This window comes from Myotis yumanensis, unplaced genomic scaffold (assembly GCF_028538775.1).
Source record: "Myotis yumanensis isolate MYYU_CA2020_CCGP unplaced genomic scaffold, mMyoYum1.0.hap1 SCAF_3, whole genome shotgun sequence".
In the NCBI taxonomy this organism is placed as follows: domain Eukaryota; kingdom Metazoa; phylum Chordata; class Mammalia; order Chiroptera; family Vespertilionidae; genus Myotis; species Myotis yumanensis.
This window is the reverse complement of record NW_027223754.1, coordinates 110544418-110566628: the sequence shown is the minus strand read 5'-3', so window position 1 is coordinate 110566628 and position 22211 is coordinate 110544418. Positions and strand designations below refer to the sequence as shown.

General features: G+C 40.0%; 1 protein-coding gene across 2 annotated transcripts in view; it reads right to left on the bottom strand.

Moving 5' to 3' along the window:
• Window positions 1–961: 961 nt before the first annotated feature.
• Window positions 962–22211, bottom strand: part of RNF17 (ring finger protein 17) — a 159760-nt gene continuing 138510 nt past the window's right edge. For both annotated transcript variants that reach the window (XM_070407527.1, XM_070407528.1), the window contains exons 31-35: window positions 18470–18586; window positions 17134–17302; window positions 4745–4880; window positions 2458–2647; window positions 962–1060 (exon numbers count right to left, since the gene is read on the bottom strand). In XM_070407527.1, coding sequence (XP_070263628.1) covers window positions 962–1060; window positions 2458–2647; window positions 4745–4880; window positions 17134–17302; window positions 18470–18586 — 711 coding nt within the window. The remainder of the gene's footprint in view (window positions 1061–2457; window positions 2648–4744; window positions 4881–17133; window positions 17303–18469; window positions 18587–22211) is intronic.

Genomic DNA, 22211 nt, shown 5'->3' with positions numbered 1-22211 from the left:
TCCCTAACCTCAGGGAAAAATCCCCACCTGGGGAAACAACCTTTCTCGGAGAGGTGACCTTGGTTAAAACACATGGCACTAAGGAGAGCAAACATATTAAGAACAATATGCTATATATGCCAGGTCCCTTGAAACATATGCTGTGCAGATGTTTCTTTCCTGCAGCGACTGTGTCAAGCAGCAAGGATGGACCGGCTTCCGGCACATAGACAGTAAAAAATTATAAAGATCTATATAAGAATGATACACACCCAATTCATAGTAGTGTTCATCTCTACAGGGAAGAGAATTTATACTCTGTACTACATGTGCCTACAACTGTACTGATAATATCTTTTCTAATATACATTAATTATAAATGGAACTAAAATATCTTTTCCCCATGGGTCTAAAATATTTCAAAATTATAGGAATACAAAATTTTTGAAAGCAAATATTTATTAACTATTTTCCAAACAATAACAATTCAACATGGTAGGGGGAAAATAGGGAGCCACCATTATTGCAGAACAAGTAAAGAAAAACAAGCCTGAAATGGTCTACATACAACAGAAAACTTTCTCCTGGGCTGTATACCTGAAAAACAAAATGTGTATTATTTAAACCTTTGCTTAATGTTAATGTTCAAGTCTAGTTCCTGAATCACTTGTTACTTTATGTGAATGGATAAAGACAAAGAGTTATTAGCTGGTTACCCAAATACTTTGATAACTTGGTTACTAGGACATTGATTATTCAACAGTGCTATATGCATTCCATACAGTTATGTGCTTAAGTTATTTATAGTGCCCCTTTCCTATGAAGAAAAAATCTAGGAGAGATTCTTACTGAGCTCTGTTGCCATTCCTTTGAGAAATCAAGAAAAGTCTAAAGGTGCCTTTATGGGCAACTTAGCCTTAATTTTGTCTATACTAGTCACCTACTTTATGCCAACTATACAGGTAAACAAGTCACACTTACATCATTCATCTCGCTCTGCAAGCCCCATTTCTACTAATGACATATGAACTGGATACTGTTCATCTTCATACAGTGTCACTATTTGTTCTGGTGCCCGAGCCTAAATTTAAGAAGCAGTTGTCAAGAAAACACAATAATGTCTTTGCTGCCTTTCCCCTCCTACGTCTGGCAGGGAGGAAAAGACATTCTCAAGCTTATTTATGATTTATACTCTGTACTTTTAAAAGGCATATAATGGTTTCCTACTAATCATATTTTTTTTTCCATCCTTCTACTTTATTTAAAATGAAACTCCTCCACAAACTTTTCCTAGATTGAGCCAACAGGCTTAAAAAACCCTACTACTCTTGTTAAAATTTATTTACATTCTACACACTAAGCATTATACCTCTATGTAGAAACTGACCAAACTTTGACAGAGGTGAATAAATATGTATCTCTAAGAATACTTACTTGCCCTATTTCTTTCAGGGGCTTCTTGAGAGAAACTGCACAAGCTATTTACACCATTCTGCACAGATAGGAGCTGGATACATACAGTTTTTTTTCAAAAAACACTTTCTAGGTCACAGCACTGTTTCATTAAAACCTCATTCTTGTCACGACCAAAACATCAGGAATCCCAAAATCTTGGGTCCCCAAATCAGAAGTTTGGGTGAAACAACAATGTGAAGGTTGGGATGAATTGAAGAGAATATTTCCATCTAAAAGGGTTGTTGCCGCACCTCTGACTGCCATTCGGAAGGGAGAGCTAGGGTTCCTATACTTTATAATACTTAGAAGTCAGAAGTATAGACTTTTTTGGGGGGAGGGGGGTAAAATTTTCCAGTTTTAAAACAGCACTATATAAAACATGCGTGCAGGCTGGATTCTGCCTGTGGGCTGCCGTTTATGACATGCTAACCTCTAAAGAAGAAAGCACATTTACACCAACCACCACCTTAAGTTTTTTATTTTGATATAGATTCTACTGCATCACATAATCCAAAATTAGTATAGTTATGATATTAGTAAAATTCAAGCCTTTCTATGATTGATCAGACTCCCCCTCTGGTCTTTCCTACTCATCTGCTAGGATGCAGTGCGAATGTCACTTCCCTGACCTACTTTTTCAGTGTAAGTACTGGAGTGCCTACTAAGGAGGAGCTCAACAGCATATCCCCATTATTCCTGCTGCTTACACTGCCCCCGCCCCAAAGTTAGCTTATCTTATAGGACTTATTTCATTCTACCTCATTAATTAGTGGTTTGCATGTTTCCCTTATTGACTCATCAGTTCCTTGATTATACAGACTTGATCACTTTTATCTTAGTCATAACATCACTAAGACATTTTAGTAAGTCTTAAAATTAATCCTATAATATTTACAGCTTTATATACCTTAATTAAAGCATTTTTGCAACCAGAGTTGAACAGATAGAAAGCACTTTAGAAAGTTAATAGGGACCCTAGAAATAGCTTGAAAAGGATTTTGGCAAATTAAGACAGATATTTACCATGGAAGAAGCATAAAGTTGTTTTCCTTGAAGACAGTCTATCATAGCCCACAAAGCTTCCATGCTCCATTTGGGACAATATGGTATTCTTGTCTTTCCTGAATCTTTTAAGGGAGGTTTAAATCCTGCCAATAGAACCTTTATGGCTCGGGCTGGGTACTGCATAAGGTGAAGAGGAATCTGACGTAGTCTGTCACAAAAGAAATTCTTAAAATGTTTAGAATGTTACAATTAAAATTCTCTAATAGCTAAAACTGTCAAACAGGAAGTTGGATTTTGCAATGATTTCTTGGATATGACACTAAAAGCACAGGCAATGAGGGGGAAAAAAGGACTACATCAAATTAAAAACTGCAAAGGAGCCCTGGCCAGTGTTGCTAAGTGGTTAGAGTGTCAACCCGTGCACCAGAGGGTCGCAGGTTCGATTCCTGGTGAAGGGGACATATCTGGGTTGCAGGTTTCATCCTAGACTGGTAAGGGCGTATGCAGGAGGCAAACAATTCCTGTGTCTTACATCGATGTTTCTCTCTTTCTTCCCCTTCCTTTGTCCCTCCCTTCCACTCTAAAGATCAATGGAAAAAATATCCTCGGGTGAGGATTAACAACAAAAAAAAAAACGGAAAAAAAAAACCCCCAAAAACCTGCAAAGGACACAACAGTGAAAAGGCAACCTACAGAAAGAATGAGAGTAAACATATTAAAAAATAGACATATCTTCAATGAAGATATATAAATGGCCAACACACATGAAAAGATTCTCAGCATCACTAATCATTAGGGAAGTGCAAATCAAAGCCACTAATGCGATACCACCTCACACCCATTAGGATGACCACTAACTATCACACAAAAAAGTGTTGGGGAGGATGTGAAGAAAAACTGGAACCCTTGGGACACTCCGTGGGAATTTTAAATGATACAGCTGTTACGGAAAACAGTTTGGTGGTTTCTCCAAATACTAAAAATAGAATGAGCATATGACCCAGCAATTGCACTTCTGGGTACATACCCCAAAGAACTGAAAGCAGAGTCCTAAAAGTTATCTGTACACCTATAGCAGCATTATTCACAAGAACCAAAAGGCAGAATCAACCTAAGTACCATTGATGGATGAATGGATACATACAATGTAATATTATACATACAATTTAGCCTTGAAAAGGAACAAAATTCTAACACATGCTTCAACTTAGGTGAACCCTGAGAACATTATGCTCAGTGAAATATGCTAGTCATATAAATCAATACTTATATTAGATATCTATAATAGTCAAATTCATACAGACAGGAGAATGGTGGTTGCCAGAGGCTGGGAAAAGGGGGATGGGAATTTCTATTTAATGGGTACAGAGTTTCAGTTTTGCAAAATGAAAACATTTCTGGAGATTGGTTGCACAACAATGTTAAGTATGATTAACACTACTTAAGTATACATTTAAAATTGGTTAAGATGGTAAATTTTGTGACACCTGTATTTTACCACAATTTAAAAAGGTATTACAAACAACAACAAACCCCCCAGAAAATAGGGAATGGCTAGGATGTGAAGAAACTGGAACCCTTATACATTTCTGGTGGGAATGTAAAATGATACAGCTGCTATGGAAGTTTGGCAGCTGTATCATTTTATCAAAAAGTCAAACAGAATTACTGTATGACCCAGCAATTTATATAACTGAAAACAGGAACTCCAACAGCTACTTGTAATGTTCAGTGCAGCATTATTCACAACAGTCAACAGATTAAAACAACCAAGTATCCAACAGATTAAATGAACAAAATGTGGTATAATACATACAATGGTATGTTATCCACAAAAATAATGAAATTCTGATACATGCAATGATTGGGTGAACTCTGAAAACATTACTCTAAGTAAACTAAGATACTAAAAAACAAATATCGTATGATTAGACTTGTATGAGGTAGAATATACGATACCAGGAGCTGTGGGAATGGGAATGGAATGTTACTCTTTAATGGCTACAGATTTTGTTTGGGATTTATGAAAAAGTCCTGAGAAGTGGATGGTGGTAATGGTGGCACAACACTGTGAATGTACTTAATGACAATTAATTGTATACTTTAAAATGGCTAAAATGGTAAGTTTATTTTACCACAAAAAAAACTTACATTAAAAAAATTCCCAGTATCTGAACAGCTTTAAGGTATTTTCTTTCAGAGGCAAAATCTTCCCAATAATTATTTAAAACAAAACAAGAAATAATAAAACAAAGAAAAAAAGGAAACTAAGAATCTTAATTCAAATAAGTTGACTTTTTAAAACCTGTTTATCGTCAGCTTTTCAGTTGATCCGTAATCCACAAATTGAACCAGGATGGCTAGAGGATTAAATTCTTTAATGGAAACAATCTTTGCTCTATACCATAAGCCATCATCATATTCCGCAAGGCAAGGCATTTCTGGAAAGATAGAAAAAGGGAAAAATCACATTGCCCTTTATTTTGTCAATGTTTTTTTTCAAAACACAGTAAAGTACTAAGAAAATGCAATCACCGTATATCCATTATTCAGAATTAAACACTCAACAATTAGCTGTATGTTGGCTTGTGCTCTTTTCTGTTTAGACTTTATAAACTTTGAAGAAAGGCATTCTCCCATGCTTACGGTTCCTAGTCTTGCTGTTGCCCAGGGCTTATGTCACCTTTCCACAATCCCCACCTCTATATTCCCCAAATCCTGTTTCATTTGGACCATCATTTTCTGCAAAGAATAATAAGACAGTTTCTGCTATTCCTGCTTTCAAATTTGTGCCTCCACCAACTTCTCTATAAAACCCACAACCTAGGTATGTGCCCTGACTGGGAATGGAACCTGAAACCTTTTGGTGTATGGGACAATGCTACAACCAAAGGAACCACCTGGCCAGGGATAGGCCTTTTTTTTTTTTTTAAATAATTCTTTATTGTTACAAGTATTACATATGTCCCCCCTCTCCCCCCATTGACCCCCTCCAGCCTGCCCCCGCCCCAGGCCTTCAGCACCCTATTGTCTGTGTCCATGTGTTATGCATATATGCCTACAAGGTCTTTGGTTGATTACCTTCCACCCACCCACCCTCCTCCACCTTCCCTCTGAGATTACACACACTGTTCCATGCTTCCATGTCTCTGGATCCACTCTGTTCATCAGTTAACTTTGTTACTTAGATTTCACATATGAGTGAGATCATGTGATACTTGTCTTTCTCTATTTCACTTAATATCATACTCTCCAGGTCCCTCCATGCTGTCTCAAAGAGTAAGAGATTCTTCTTTTTTATAGCTGCATAGTATTCCATGATATAAATGCACCACAGCTTTTTAATCCACTCATCTACTGATGGGCACTTGGGCTGTTTCCAGATCTTAGCTATTGTAAATTGTGCTATGAACATAGGGGTGCATACATTCTTTGATTGGTATCTCTAGTTTCTTAGAATTTAGTCCTAGAAGTGGCAGTTCCATATTTAATTTTTTGAGGAAACTCCATACTGTTTTCCATAATGATTGCACCAGTCTGCATTCCCACCAGCAGTGTACTAGGGTTCCCTTTTCTCCACATCCTCTCCAGCACTTGTCATTTGTTGATTTGTTGATGGTAGCCATTCTGACAGGTGTGAGGTGGTACCTCATTATTGTTTTAATTTGCATCTCTCTGATGATCAGTGACTTTAAGCATTTTTTCATATGTCTCTTGGCCACCTGTCCTCTTCGGAGAAGTGTCTATTTAGGTCCTTTGCCCATTTTTAATTGGATTGTCTTCCTTCTGTTAAGTTGTATGAGTTCCTTATATATTTTGGATATTAACCGGTTATCAGATGTATCATTGCCAAATATGTTCTCCCATACAATGGGCTTCCTTTTTGTTTTGTTGATGGTTTCTTTTGCTGTGCAGAACCTTTTTATTTTGATGTAGTCCATTTATTTTCTCCTTGGTTTCCTTTGTCTTAGGAGATGTATCTGTAAACATATTGAAGTCCTTTATCCATTTTGAGTTTATTCTTGTATATGGTGTAAATTGATGGTCTAGTTTCATTTTTTTTTGCATGTATCTGTCCAATTGTCCCAACACCATTTATTGTAGAGACTCTCTTGACTCCATTGTATGCTCTTGCCTCCTTTGACAATATTGAGTGTAATGGCATGGGTCAGTTTCGGAGTTCTCTGTTTTGTTCCATTGATCTATATGCCTGTTCTTGTGCCAGTACCAGCCTGTTTTGATTACGGTGGCTTTGTAGTATAACTTGAAATCTGGTATTGTGATTCCTCCAACTTTGTTTTTCTTTCTCAAAATTGCTGCAGCTATTCGAGGACTTTTTTGATTCCATATAAATTTTTGGAGTATTTGTTCTAGCTCTGTGAAATATGCTGTTGGTATTTTAATAGGGATTACATTGAATCTGTAGATTGCATTGGGTAATGTGGACATTTTAATGATGTTGTTTCTAATAATCCATGAAAACAGTATAATCTTCCACTTTTTTATATCTTCTTCTATATCTTGTTTTAACATCCTGTAGTTTTCCAAGTACAGGTCTTTTGCCTTCTAGGTTAAGTTTATTCCTAAGTATCTTAATTTTATTTTTTTTTGTGCAATGGTAAATGGGATTGTTTGTTTAGTTTCTCTTTCTGAGAATTCATTATTGGTGTATAAAAAAAAGCCATCGAGTTTTGGGTGTTTTGTATCCTGCTACATTGCCAAATTCATTTATTAAATCTAATTTTTTGGTGAAGTCTTTAGAGTGTTCTATGTACAATATTATGTCATCTGCGAATAATGAGAGTTTTACTTCCTCCTTTCCAATTTGGATGCCTTTTATTTCTTCTTCTTGTCTGATCGCTGTGGCTAGGACTTCCAATACTGTGTTTAATAAGAGTGGTGAACACAGACATCCCTGTCTTGTTCCTGATTGTAGGGGAAATGCTTTTAATTTTTGCCCATTGAGTGTGATGTTTGCTGTAGGTTTGTCATATATGGCCTTTATCATGTTGAGGTATTATCCCTCTATTCCCACTTCGCTGAGAGTTTTTATAAACAATGGGTGTTGGATTTTGTTGAATGCTTTTTCTGCATCTATTGATATGATCATGTGATTTTTATCTTTCAGTTTGATGTGACGGATCACATTTACTGATTTACTAATATTGTACCAGCCTTGCATCCCTGGAATAAATCCCACTTGGTCAATGTGTTTGATCTTTTTAATATATTGCTGGATCTGATTTGCTAATATTTTGTTGAGGATTTTTAGCATCTATGTTCATCAGGGATACTGGCCTGGAGTTCTTTCTTTGTAGTGTTTATCTGGTTTTGGAATTAGGATAATGCTGGCCTCATAAAAAGAGCTTGGAAGTGTTCCTTCCTCTTGGATTTTTTGAAATAATATGAGGAGTATAGGTGTTAGTTCTTCTTTGAATGTTTGCTAAAACTCCCCTGTGAAGCTGTTCAGACCTGGGCTTTTGTTTGCTAGGAGTTGTTTTAATTACTGCTTCTATTTCATCAATTGTTATTAGCCTATTCCGGTTTTCTGATTCCTCCTGATTCAGTTTAGGAAGATTATATTTTTCTAGGAAATTGTCCATTTCATCCACATTGTCCAGCTTGTTGGCATATAGTTGTTCATAGTATTTTCTTGCAATTCTTTGGATTTCTGTGATGTCAGTGGCTACTTCTCCACTTTCGTTTCTGATTTTATTTGGGTCATCTCTGTTTCTTGATGAGTCTGGCTAACGGTTCATCAATTTTGTTAATCCTTTCAAAGAACCAGCTCTTGGTTTCATTGATTTTTCAGTCTCTATGCTATTTATTTCTGCTCTAATCTTTATTATATCCTTCTTTCTACTTACTCTGGGCTTTTCTTGTTGTTCTCTTTCTAGTTCTTTAAACTATAGGGTTAAATAGCTTTTATTAAAAAAATTTGTTTTATTGTTTAAAGTATTACAAAGAGTATTACATATGTCTTTTTTTTCCCTCCAAAAATAGCTTATTTTTTGAGGTATGCCTGTAGTGCTATGAACTTCTCGCTCAGGACTGCTTTCGCTGTGTCCCACAGGTTTTGGGTTGTTGTGTGTTCATTTTCATTTGTTTCCAGGAAGTTTTGATTTCTTTCTTAACCTTGTTGGTAACCCATTCATTGTTCAATAACATGCTATTTAGTTTCCATGTGTTTGAGTGTTTGGGGGCATTTTTACTGTAGTTGATTTCTAATTTCATTCCACTGTGATCTGAGAAGATTCTTGGTATGATTTCAATCTTCTTGCACTTGGAGACTTCTTTTGTGTCCTAACATGTGGTGTATCTTTGTGAATAATCCATGTGCACTTGAGAAGAATGTATATTTTGCTGCTTTGGGGCAAAATGTTCTATAAATGTCAAATCCATGTTATCCAGTATGTCCCTCAGAATCACTGTTTCCTCATTAATTTTTTGTCTGGAAGATCTATCCAGTGAAGTCAGCGAGGTGTTAAAGTCCCCCATCATGACTGTATTGTTGTCAATCTCTCCCTTAAAGTCCTCTAGAAGTGTTTTTTATATAGTTAGGTGCTCCTATATTGGGTGCATATATGTTTACCAGGATTATATCCTCTTGTTGGCTCCATCCCTTTAGTATTATGTAGTGACCTTTGTTGTCTCTTGTGATGGCCTTCATTTTTAAGTCTATTTTGTCGGATATGAGTATTGCTACTCCAAGCTTTTTTTTTCTTTTTCATGGAAAGATTTTTTCCATCCCTTCACACTCATCCTGTGTGTGTCTTTTGTTCTCAGGTGGGTCTCTTGTAGACACCATATAGTTTGATGATTTTTTTAAATCCATTCAGCTACCCTATGCCTTTTGGAGCATTTAATCCATTTACATTTAGGGTTATTATTGATACATACTTATTTATTGCCATTTTAATTCTTAATGCCTAGGTTTTTCTATTTCTTCTTCTCATTACAGCAGTCCCTTTAGCATTTCTTGTAATTCTGGCTTGGTGGTGTACTCCTTTAGCCTTTTTTTTTTTTATGTCTGGTGAGCTCTTTATTTGACCATCTATTTGGAATGATAGCCTTGCTGGATATAGTAATCTTGGTTTCAGATCCTTGCTTTCCATTACCTTGAATACTTCATGCCATTCCCTTTGAGCCTGTAGAGTTTCGGATGAGAAATCAGGTGTCAGCCTTATGGAAGGTTCTTTGTAGGTAACAGTTTGCTTTTCTCTTGCTGCCTTTAAGATTCTCTCTTTGTCCTGAAATTTTGGCATTTAATTATATTATGTCTGGGCATGGACCTCTTTGGGTTCTTCTTGCTTGGGATTCTCTGTGCTTCCTGAACTGTGTACCTTTTTCCTTTATCAGGTTAGGGAAATTTTCTGCTATTATTTCTTCAAATACGTTCTCTATCCCTTCCTCCCTTTCTGCCTCTTCTGGCACACCTGCTATTCAAAAATTGTTATGTTTCATGATGTCCCACAGCTGCCTTAAGCTGTCCTCCTTTTTTAAAATTGGTGTGTGTGTGTTTTATTTTTGGTTCTCTGATTGATTTTTTTCAGCCCTGTCTTCTAATTCACTGATTTTCAGCTTCTGTTAATCTGCTGTGTGTTCCTTCCAATGTGTTCTTTATTTGTGCGACGTCATTCTTTTTTCCAACTGTTCTTTTTTCGTAGTTACTATATATTTTCTCATGCTGTTGAACATCTTTACCATCATTACTTTGAACTCTGTTTCAGATAAATTTCTAATCTCTGCTTCACTTATCTCTTCTTCTGGAGAATTCTCTTGCTCTTTCATTTGGAGTTTGTTTCTTTGTCTCCTTATTTTGGCTGTTTGGGTTTGTGACTATGTAGTAGGTAGTTCCTCTACGCCTCTCAATCTCTAGTGCAGAACAGCATCAAATGCTGTTTCTGACTAACTGTATCAGGCAAAGACTCACAGCATCAGGAGATCACTTCTGTCTACAGATTGATAGGATTCTGACTTGAATTGCCCCAGGCAATTATCTTCAGGTGTGGTGATAGTTTTGTTTCAACAGGGTGGGGCAGTTCCTTCTGCCTGGAGGCTAATTGTTATTTTTAGTCTAAGTGGCCTCAGAGCAAGGTGTTTTCCAATAAGGTGGGTCAACTGTCTTCGCCCCCTCCCAGGTGAGGCAAATGTACATGTGGGAAAGATGCCCAGCACAGAAAACTGGGGGTGTCTGCCTTCTGAGCTCTAACCTCTGAGTCCCCATCCTGGCTTCTGCTCATACAGCTCCAGTCCACTCTGCCCTCCCCAGAGCACAAAGGTCAGTGTCTCTACAGGGAATTTTGTGCATTGGCCCTTTAAGACAATGCCTGAATTTCTAGCTGTTTCTCCCTGGCGGACAGCAACTCCACTGCTTTTCACAGCCAGATGTTATGTGGGTTCCGGTGCTCTCTGTTGAGGGGCCCAGCTTGGGTATTAGATCCCAGAGTTCTCAGTGGCAACCCCCCACCACTGAGATATTTCTTTGGAACTTCAGTTGCTGTCTGTGGGTGCCTGGCCAGCCCTTTCATGCCTCCGTCCCTCCTACCAGTCTCTATGCGGTCTCCACTTTCGGTACGCAGGTATCAGGGTTCTCTCCAGTGAGTCTTCCGTTGATTTTTTTCAGGAAGTTTTTCTGTAGTTTAGTTATAATTCCAGTTAGTTCCTGGGAGCGTGTCTGTGCCGCATCCACTTACTCTGTCGACATTTTTAATCTCCTAAACTCCATGTTTCTAAACCTTTCTCTCATAGCTTCAGAATTATGAGCTTCTTTTTATGATAAACATCTGTTTCAAAAATCACTCCAACATGACTTCATAAAGCCAATTTCTAGCATGGTTTCTCTGACCTAATGGCATCAGGCCACAGCTTTAATATTAGCTGTTCTTCTCATAGTGGATTTGTTCACATGTTCCTTCTCTGCTTCCCCACTAGTTCTCACACATTCCCACCATGTACCTGGTATAAACCTTTGCTCAGTAAAAAATGTGCTAATGCATGCCAGGCCTGAGTAAAGTTGAGGAACAATGACTATAATAGTATGTGCTTCAGAGCAGACAGAATACACTGGGTACCTATCTTGCTCTACTTCCAGCCCTCCCTTTCTTTATCATATTACTAGTAGCCCAGTGCACAAAATTCGTGCACATTAAAAGGGAATTAATTAGCAGAAATATTTTAATGTTGCTGTTTGCCCTTTCTCTATAATAGAAGTGTGAGAGATGAAAGGAAATTAGTAAAATGTATATGAAAATAATATATAAATTTATTAATAAATAGTAACAAAAGGATATAACAACAACAGAGGAATGATATAAAAACAACAAAAACATGATATAAAAAGTGATGCAAACAATGACTGATAAAGTGATTAAACTTATTCTAATATCTCCCTGTATACCACATTAAGATTGAAAACACTTTCAGAGTGCTTGACTAATTTCCCTTGTGCTGAAGTATTTAGAACTTTAACTTTAATGTCACATGCTCTTTGAACTCGAGAGAAAGCAACATATAACTGACCATGTGCGAAAACGGGTTCAGGTAGGAATATGCCTACTCTGTCTAGAGTTTGTCCTTGTGATTTATTAATAGTCATCACAAATGCTGGCATCATGGGAAACTGTCATTGAATCAATTTAAATGGGAGGCCAGTGTCAGATGGGGCCAATCAATTCTTGGAATCAGAACAACCTCTTCCTCTGCAGACCCTGTTAATACTTCAGCTTCAATAATGTTAGGTTGTAATCTTTTGATAATAAATCTGGTACCATTACAAAGACCCCATTTACTACTAAGATTTCTCAATAGCATGATGATTGCACCCACTTTCTTTTTTTTTTTTTTTTAAATATATTTTATTGATATTTTACAGAGAGGAAAGGAGAGAGATAGAGAGTCAGAAACATCGATGAGAGAGAAACATCGATCAGCTGCCTCCTGGACATCTCCTACTGGGGATGTGCCCGCAACCCAGGTACATGCCCTTGACCGGAATCGAACCCGGGACCCCTCAGTCTGCAGGCCGACGCTCCATCCACTGAGCCAAACCGGTTTCGGCAATTGCACCCACTTTCAATTTTAATTTATGACACGGCATTCCCAAAGGAGTAATACTATTAAGAAATCTGATGGGAAAATTTTCCTTTTCAGCATCATCTGTGGAATCAATGGAATCATCACTCAAATATGTGTGAAAATCTCCATCAAGTATATCCAAAATTTCTTCATTTACTTTTTGAACGTGCTCATTTTTTGGTCAAAGAATTGCACATTTGGCTATATTTTTAATATTATCTATATATATAGTATTTCCAAAGGTAGCTTCAATAATAGATCCATTACAAATCATTTCACAGGGGATTTCAATAATATCCATTCCTAAATGAAAACTGCTATCAAGTTTGCCATCTCCAAGTTTTACTAACCATCCACTATAAGCAGAATCCTCTGATCTCATACTTGTTGTAAGAGACAACTTTCTGAAACATCCCCAAACATTGCAGTACTTTAAACTCGTCTGTACTATGGCCGATCGCATAGCATGCGGTACAATACTGAGACATTGTCGAAAATCCCCTCCAAGAAGGAGAACTTTCCCACCAAATACAACATTCAAATTTCTCTTAGTAATCTGTCTATGGCATTTATAGCATGACTGGATGCCATGGTGCATTCATCAATAATGAGAAGTTGGGCCTTTTTAATAGTTTTAGCAACTTCACTGTTTATATCGAGTCTAGAAATTGAAGTTTCATTTAGTGGAATGGGTAATTTATATTGGGAATGAAAGATGCTTCCACAAGAAGTAAATTTGCAGCAATTCCTGTAGATGCTGTGGGTAAAACAGTACTACCACGACCTCTAAAATAATGTATTAAAACCTTATAAAGATATGCCTCCATGCTCCGAAGGCCGGTTCCTACCTCAAACCTCGCTCTCCTGGGAAACAGCTCAGAGAGGGCACAGCCCTTGGCAACGCGACCCAGGACTCAGTGCGTCCACGTTCCGAAAGCTGGTTCTTGCCTCAAGCCTCGCCCTTACTGGAAACAGCTTGGGGAGGGCGCAGCTGTGGCTAAGAGGACCCAGGACTCAGTGCGTCTACGCTCCAAGGGCGGGTTCCTGCCTGAAACCTTGCCACCCTCGGAGGAAACAGCTCGGGGGAGGGTGCAGCCGTTTCCAAGAGGACCCCTGCAGGACTGACTTCCTTCTGGTTGGTCGAGCCTCGGTTGTGATGTTACACCCAGGGTTTTTATATAAATAGATCTTCCACAAAATTTCCAAAAAGGGAAATAGTTGGGGCCAGGTGGTATTTAAATGCCTCTAATGTTGAGGTTTTTAAAATTTTTTTTTATCAGAATTGTAAATAATTTGAATATATAGAGGTTACCAACAGAACAGTAAGAATCTCATCTATAGAGCTATCTGAATAGTAAACAACTGACTGAATCTTGGTCAACAGTCCCTTCCAACCATTACCATTTCCAGCTTCATAAACATTGTTAAAGTTACTTCTCAAAAATCACTGAAAAAACCCTACTTAGTTGTCCTATTTTAAATCTATAAAGCAACTCCTTCAACATAAATTCCTTACTTAAATGTACTTTAAAAAAAAAAAATATATATATATATATTATTGATTTTTTACAGAGAGGAAGGGAGAGGGATAGAGAGTTAGAAACATCGATGGGAGAGAAACATCGATCAGCTGCCTCCTGCACACCTCCCACTGGTGATGTGCTTGCAACCAAGGTACATGCCCTTGACCGGAATCAAACCTGGGACCCTTCAGTCTGCAGGCCGATGCTCTATCCACTGAGCCAAACCACAGGGCTAAATGTACATTTTTAATAGGCACCTGCTTATAAATCAACTGGTATATGTGCATAATCTACACTAATAAAAGAGAAAAATGGTAATTAGCGTACGACCGCTACCCTTCCCATTGGCTAATCAGCATATCCTTATGCAAATTAACTGTCAGCCAAGATGGCGGCTGGCAGCCAGGCAGCTGGAAGCGAACATGAGGCTTGCTTGCTCCCGTGACTGCAGACTCCAACGTTCCCCGCCTGCCTTGCAGGCCTCTGAGCTGGCAGTTTGAAACTTTGTAACAAATATAGCCGGCTGGGATCTCAGAGCTGAAGTTATACATTGTTTCGATTATAGAACGGCAAACAAACCAGCAGCGGAAGCCTCAGAGCTAGAGCCAGAGCTAAAGCTGGCCCAGAAGAAAAAAAAAAAGAAAAAAAGGAGTGGTTGGGAGCTTCAGTCAAAACCGCCAGCCGGAAAGCAGCCCTCAGCCCCTCACCCAGACTGGCCAGGCACCCCAGTGGGGACCCCCACCCTGAAGGGTGTGTGACCAGCTGCAAACAGCCATCATCCCCTCATCCAGGCTGGCCAGGCACCCCAGTGGGGACCCCCACCCTGATCCAGGACACCCTTCAGGGCAAACCAGCTGGCCCCCAGGCCTCTATCCTATATAGTAAAAGGGTAATATGCCTCCCGGCACCGGGATCAGCGGAGCCGAGAGGTCTCCTGGCACCAGATCAGCATGACAGGGTGCAGCGTCCAAACCCCCTGATCGCCCTGCGGCTCGATGTGTGTGACAGGGTGTGACATCCCAACCCCCTGATCGGCCCTGCTCTGTGTGTGACAGGGGGTGGCGCCCCAACCCCGCCCCCCCCTCCACGGGCCCTGCTCTGTCTGTGACGGGGTAGAGCCATAACCTCCCCATCGGCCCTGCCCTGAGTGTGACAGTGGTGGCGCCCCAACCCCCTGATCCGCCCTGCTCTGTGTGTGACAGGGGGCGGTGCCCTAACTCCCCTATTGGCCCTACTCTGTGCGTGACGGGGGAGCTCCCCAACCCCGATGGGCCCTGCTCTGTGCGTGACGGGGGGGGGGGGGGGGCGGGGGGGAGCAGTGCCCCAACCCCCTGATTGGCCCTGCTCTGTGCATCACAGGGGGTGGTGCCGCAACCTCCCCATTGACCCTGCCTTGAGTGTGACAGGGGGCAGTGCCCCAACCCCCTGATTGGCCCTGCTGTGTGTGTGACAGGGGGTGGTGCCGCAACCTCCCCATTGACCCTGCCTTGAGTGTGATAGGGGGCGGTGCCCCAACCTCCCAATCAGCCCTACCCTGAGCGTGACTGAGGGTGGCATTGCAACCTCCCAATCCGCCCTGCTCTGTGCAAGACAGGGGGCAGCGCCCCAACTCCCCAATCAGCCCTGCTCTGAGCCCGACCAGGGGTTGCACCTAGGGATTGGGCCTGCCCTCTGCCACCCAGGAGCAGGCCTAAGGCAGCAGGTCGTTATCTCCCGAGGGGTCCCAGATTGCGAGAGGGCACAGGCCGGGCTGAGGGACCCCCCTTTCCCCCCCAAGTGCACAAATTTTTGTGCACCGGGCCTCTAGTAAAGAATAAAGGGCCTACAGAAGAATGTACAAACATGTGTACAGCTCCATGAATCATCACATCACACAGATTGTGTGACTTCCCTTGAGACAAAAACACAATGAGGAAGAACTGTTTCTTCCAGACTTTAAATCTGAGTTACAACAAGAAAAAAAAATCATAATGAATTTACTCTTTCATTCCACAGATATTTGTGCAAGGTGCCCTAATTGCTGGTCACTGCAGTACTAGGAGTCCCTATTTAACAAAGGAGAGTAGAAGGCATGGAGTATAATGGGGCAGGGAGGGTGGTGGGCAGTGCCACTCATACAGGCAGTCAGGAAAGACTTGCAATAGAGGGTGAGTTAGGCATTCTGGGGAAGACCATTGCAGGCAGAGGGAATCTCAAGGGCTGTTTATCAGCCAAATATGGGTCACAACTGATGAAAATCTCATTGAGTAAACGCAGGTACATCAGGCAGATGTTTTCCTTTGCTTTAGCATATCCTCTGTATGTACAAAACACCCAGAATAAGTACAACTCTCTATCACATATGGACAGAAATGCAGAGATGCCACACAGCACTCAGGAACTGTTGACACAAGTAAGTCGTGTACTATTCTTCACAGGAGAATCACATATACTTAATGAATATGGGTAAGAATAAGTTAAAAAGAAAAAAAGAGCAGAGCCAGCTGGCATGGCTCAGTGGTTGAACGTCGACCTATGAACCAGGAAGTCACAGTTCGATTCCCCATCAGGGCACATGCCTGGATTGCGGGCTTGATCCCCAGTGGAGGATGTGCAGAAGGCAGCCGATCAGTGATTCTCATCATTGATGTTTCTATCTCTCTCCCTTTCCCTTCCTCTCTCTGAAATTAATAAAAATGTTTTGTTTTGTTTGTTTTTTTAAAAGAGAGAGCAGGATTTGACCTATTCTGAGAGGACAGGACACAATCTGAGCTCCCAGGCCCCTACTCTAAAATCACCAGTTTAGGTGGCTTGCAATGAAAATGACTGCCATTTGGGTCTGAATAACAACTCTCACAATTTGAGCTAGTGGCAAAACCTTAAGCTTAGACAAAACATCTTCGTGCAATTCCAATGAGCTCAAGTTCTGGAAAATGAAAGTGCCCGAGGGAGTATTAACCTCTTAGGTCACTTAGAAAATGCGGAAGGTCATCTACAGCATCTTGATTCAGAGATCAGCACATCCAGGGAGTGTGGTAACATTAGAAATCACCAACCTTACCAGCCCATTCAAACAAAACTAAGAATCCCATTGTACTCAGAAAGTGTGGGCTACCTGTTCTGAAGTCTGTCAGAGGTGGGAAGGTCTCCACATTAGTATTGAACCTCCGCAGAGCTTCATTGAGGCTCTCAGACTCAGATTCCCAGCTGACTCCACTGTCATCTGTGTCACTATGCTGGTTACAGAGATTACAATTTTCTACAGAATCAAGGCAAATGTACACCTAAGTGGGGAGAAGGGAAGGATAAAACTTCTTTTAGTATTAATTTCTACAGATGAAATCACTGCAGTAGATAATCTCCAAAAGTGGCCCCAGTGATCCCTTGCAAAGTTCCTCTCCCACATCATACCAGAGCGGAACTTTGTGACCAAAAGGACATGACAGAGGGTATGTGACTTCCAAGATCAGATTATAGAAGACATGAGACCTCTGTCTTGATGGTGCTGCCCTTGACTGCTCTCTCAAGGAGGCTTTCAGCCACACAGGCCAAGGGAGAGGCCCACAGGGCAAGGTACTGAGTCCCCCAGGCAGCATCATGTGAGTCTTTTTGAGTGAATCCTCCAACGCCCTCCCTAACCCCAACATCTTGTGACCTTGAGAGATCCTGAGCTAGTACTGAATTAAGATGCTCCTGATTCCTGACTCTCCCGTGTGTTATTTTAAGCTCCTAAATTTGGGGTAATCTGTTATGCAGCAATAAATAATACCAAAAAATTTATTAAAACCAATAGTAATTGTACACCCCTATGCTCCCTGAATAAACTATAGAGCAAATCCTTTCCTTGCCATTGAAGGAAAGGTTTACTGTGTAAACTGGCTGAAGGGACTCTGCATTACTACACTGTCATTGCTTGCTTTTTTGTTGGCCAAGGACGTTTTCATATTTATTGAGTGCCTACTATTTATCATGCAGTACTCTAGGTTTGGGGGCCACACCGGTGATCAAAACAGACAAAAATCCCTGTCTTTGTGGAGTGACATTCTAGTATGAAAAAGTAAGAAAGTGGAGAGGGCATTAGAAGGTGATCACTGGTATGGAAAAATACAAAGCAGTGTGAAAAGTGTCTAGACTTCATCTAATGAAGAGGACAGGGGAGTGAGATGTCTAAGATTTCATAGGTGGAAATAGGTCCAGTTTAAAAATCTAAATACTTGATATAAATATAACTATGGCAACACTGGGAAAACAAGCCAGTGCTTAAGAAATACTTGCCTTATTAAATATAAACAAATGTCTGAACAGGACATTACAGAATGGGCAAACTAGAGGTCACCGTTTCAATTATTTAAAGTCAGTAAGATGGAAACATGAAGAATCCTAGAGTTTAAGACCAAGATTGCATGTTATGTTTTTAACCAACAACTAATCATGTAAATTAAATTACATACCTCATTAGGTGAGACGACATGCTTAACTTGAACAGCATAGAGTTCTTCTGGGGGAGGCAGAGATGAAGGCAAATATGGTGGTAAAATAGGGGTCTCTGTTTCAGACAAAAGCAATTCCTAAACACCACAAATAAATTCAAATTCAGAACGACTACTCAGAAATCCATTACACTATCAAAATTCAGGACAATGTAACTTACACAATTGGCAGAAAGCAAGCTCTCTGATACATGCAAACCACAAAATGGTTTCATCAGATAGCAGGACCAAAATGTGATGAATAAACAAAAGATCTTTAGAATTCTCTTGCCCCCTCAATTTAAAAAATTTTGTATGAAAAAACACTACATGAATGTTTATTTATGTATACATATTTGCACATACAAAATGTTCTGGAAAGATGGTTAACAAATAGTTAACAGTAATACCACTGTCTAGCAGGACTGGGGTGTTTGGACTTCTTTCCTTTTCACATTAACATAGCATTTATTTTTAGAATAAGTATGTATCTATACTAATAAGAGAGTAATATGCTAATTAGACCAGACATCTTCCAGACAAAGCCATGGTGGTGGGGGCCGAGGCAGAGGTGGTTAGGAACAATCAGGCCGGCAGGGGAGGGCAGGTAGGGGGCAATCAGGCTGGCAGGGGAGCAGTTAGGGGGTGAGCAGGCCAGCAGGGGAGCAGTTAGGGAGTGATCAGGCTGTCAGGGGAGCAGTTAGGGGACAATTAGGCAGGCAGGCAGAGGCGGTTAGGGGTGCTCAGGCAGGCAGGCGAGAGGTTAGGAGCCAGTGGTCCCGGATTGTGAGAGGGATGTCTGACTGCTGGTTAGGAGAGGGGTGTCTGACTGCCGGTTGTGAGAGGGATGTCCGACAGGGATTGGGCCTAAACCGGCAGTCGGACATCCCCTGAGGAGTCTCGGATTGGAGAGGGTGCAGGCCAGGCTGAGGGACCCGCGCCCCCCCCCCCCCCATGCACGAATTTCATGTACCAGGCCTCTAATTTTATAATAAAAACTAAAGTAATATAGGAAATCCAAAATGATTTGTTAATATCATAAAAATTAGTGCTCTTTTTAAAGCTCTATACAAGAATAAGGAATAACAGAAAGTTATAAATATATATAAAAATGTGGGAAGTTTTTCTTTTAGAAAGTTTTTTCATATAGTAATTAGCATAAGAACTAAAATCATCACATTCAAATTTGTAGATTAATTTATTAGTATTTAATATTTCCAAACTAGTGGCAAAATAAAACATATCTGAATCAGTAGAGTTAAGCAAAAAGTGATTACCCCACTGTTAAATTTACTGACTGGTTACAAATCACTTTACAACAAGCTTATGATATTTTTATAATAGGAATGAAGTTAACCTTATAAATGAGAAAACTTTTACTTATAACTCTTACTTCCCTCACCAAAAAGCTCAAGTGACAAAATAAAAACCATATAAATTGGACTCATTACAATGAAAAACTCAGGTGCTTCCAAGAATACCACCCAGAAAGTGAAAATTTCTCCCATAGAATGGTAGAAAATATTTGCAAATCTGATCAGGGACTTGTATACAGAATATATAAAGAACTCTTACAATAATAAAAACAGGATATTATAGGGTAAACCAGAGGTCACTAGCTAAAAACTGGCTAAAAAGGGGCAGAGAACATCTTTTTCCCATTTTTCTTTATTTTTACTTTTTTAAAAAATATATTTATTGATTTTTTACAGAGAGGAAGGGAGAGAGATAGAGAGTTAGAAACATCGATGAGAGAGAAACATCGATCAGCCGCCTCCTGCACACTTCCCACTGGGGATGTGCCCGCAACCAAGGTACATGTCCTTGACCGGAATCGAACCCGGGACCTTTCAGTCCGCAGGCCGACGCTCTATCCACTGAGCCAAACCAGCACAGCTTTATTTTTACTTTCTATTTTCCCCCAGTTTTACTGAGATATTGTAGGGAGCGGCTATAGCAGCGGTTCTCAACCTGTGGGTCGAGACCCCTTTAAGGGTTGAATGACCCTTCCACAGGGGTTGCCTAAGACCATCGGAAAACACATATATAATTACATATTGTTTTTGTAATTAATCACTATGCTTTAATTATGTTCAATCTGTAACAATGAAAATACAGCCTGCATATCAGATATTTACATTACGATTCCTAACAGTAGCAAAATTACAGTTATGAAGTAGCAACGAAAATAATTTTATGGTTGGGGGTCACTACAACATGAGGAACTGTATTAAAGGGTCACAGCATTAGGAAGGTTGAGAACCACTGGGCTATAGGGTTAAACCTCGTATTGACCTGTGGCAGAGCCACAAACAAGTCCCAGCTTGGAGGGCACAGCTCTCTTAGCATAATTAAGCTTGACCTTATGACCATCCCTAGATCTTTCCTGGGTAGCTGATGGGCTGTGGGAGGTGCAGCAAGTGCTGCCAAAACAAGTGAAACTCACAAGAACATTGTAACTATGTTGACCACAACCTTTTTTGTCTCTGACTATAAAATAAAGCCTCAGCTTACAGGAGGGATCTTTCTCTGTCCTCATCCAGGCATGGAAGATCAGCCTAGCCCCAGCTATATTCTCTTTTGTCTGTCTTTTCTAAATCCTTCACCGCCCTCCCTCAGGTTTATCCTTGGCCGTGCTGGCCTGGCACAAGATATAATTGATATATAAACTTGTATTAGTTCAACGTGAACAACATAATGATTTCATATAGGTACACACTATAAAATGACCACCACAATAAGTCTAGTTAATTGCCTCACATAGTTAGAAAACCTGTCTTTCTTCTGATGAGAAAATTTAAGATTTATTCCCTTAGCAACTATCAAATACACAATATAGCATTGTTAACTATAGTCACTATGCTGTGCATTACATCCCCAGGACTTAAGTATCTTATAACTGAAGTTTGTACCTTCTGACCATCTTCACCAATTTTCCCCACCTTTAGCCCCCCCACCTCTGGCAACCACTAATCTTTTGACTGTATCTATGAGCTCAGCTTCTTTAGATTCCTCATATAAGTGAGATCAAATAGCATTTGTCTTTCTCTGACTTATTTCATAGTATAATGACCTCAAGGTCCATCCATGTTGTCACAAATGGCAGGGTTTCCTTTTTTATGCTGAATAATATTCCATAGTGTGTGTATATCTATGTACTTATAGACATAGATATATCACATTTTCTTTATCCAATCGTCTATCAATGGATAATCAGGTTGTTTCCATGTCTTGGCTATTGTAAATAATATTGCAGTGAATGTAGGGGTGCAGTTATCTTTTCAAGATAGTGATTTTGTTTCCTTTAGATATATACCCAGAGGGGATTGCTGGATCATCAAGTAGTTGTATTTTTAATTTTTTGAGGAACCTCCATACTGTTGTCCATAGTGGCTGCACCAATTTGCTGTCCTATCAACAGTACAAAAGGGTTTCCTTTTTTTCCGCATCCTTACCAACACTTGTCTCTTTTCGGTAACAGCCATTCTAAAAAGTGTGAGGTGATATCTCATTAGGGTTTTGATTTGCATTTCCCTTATTGTTAGTGATGTTGAGGATCTTTTCATATACCTGTTGGCCATTTGTATGTCTTTTTTTGAAAAATGTCTATTCAGATCCTCTGCCCATTTTTTTTGTTTGTTATTAATCCTCACCGGAAGATATTTTTTTCATTGCTTTTTAAAAGAGTGGGAGGAAGGGAGAGGGAAAGAAGAGAGAAGCACCC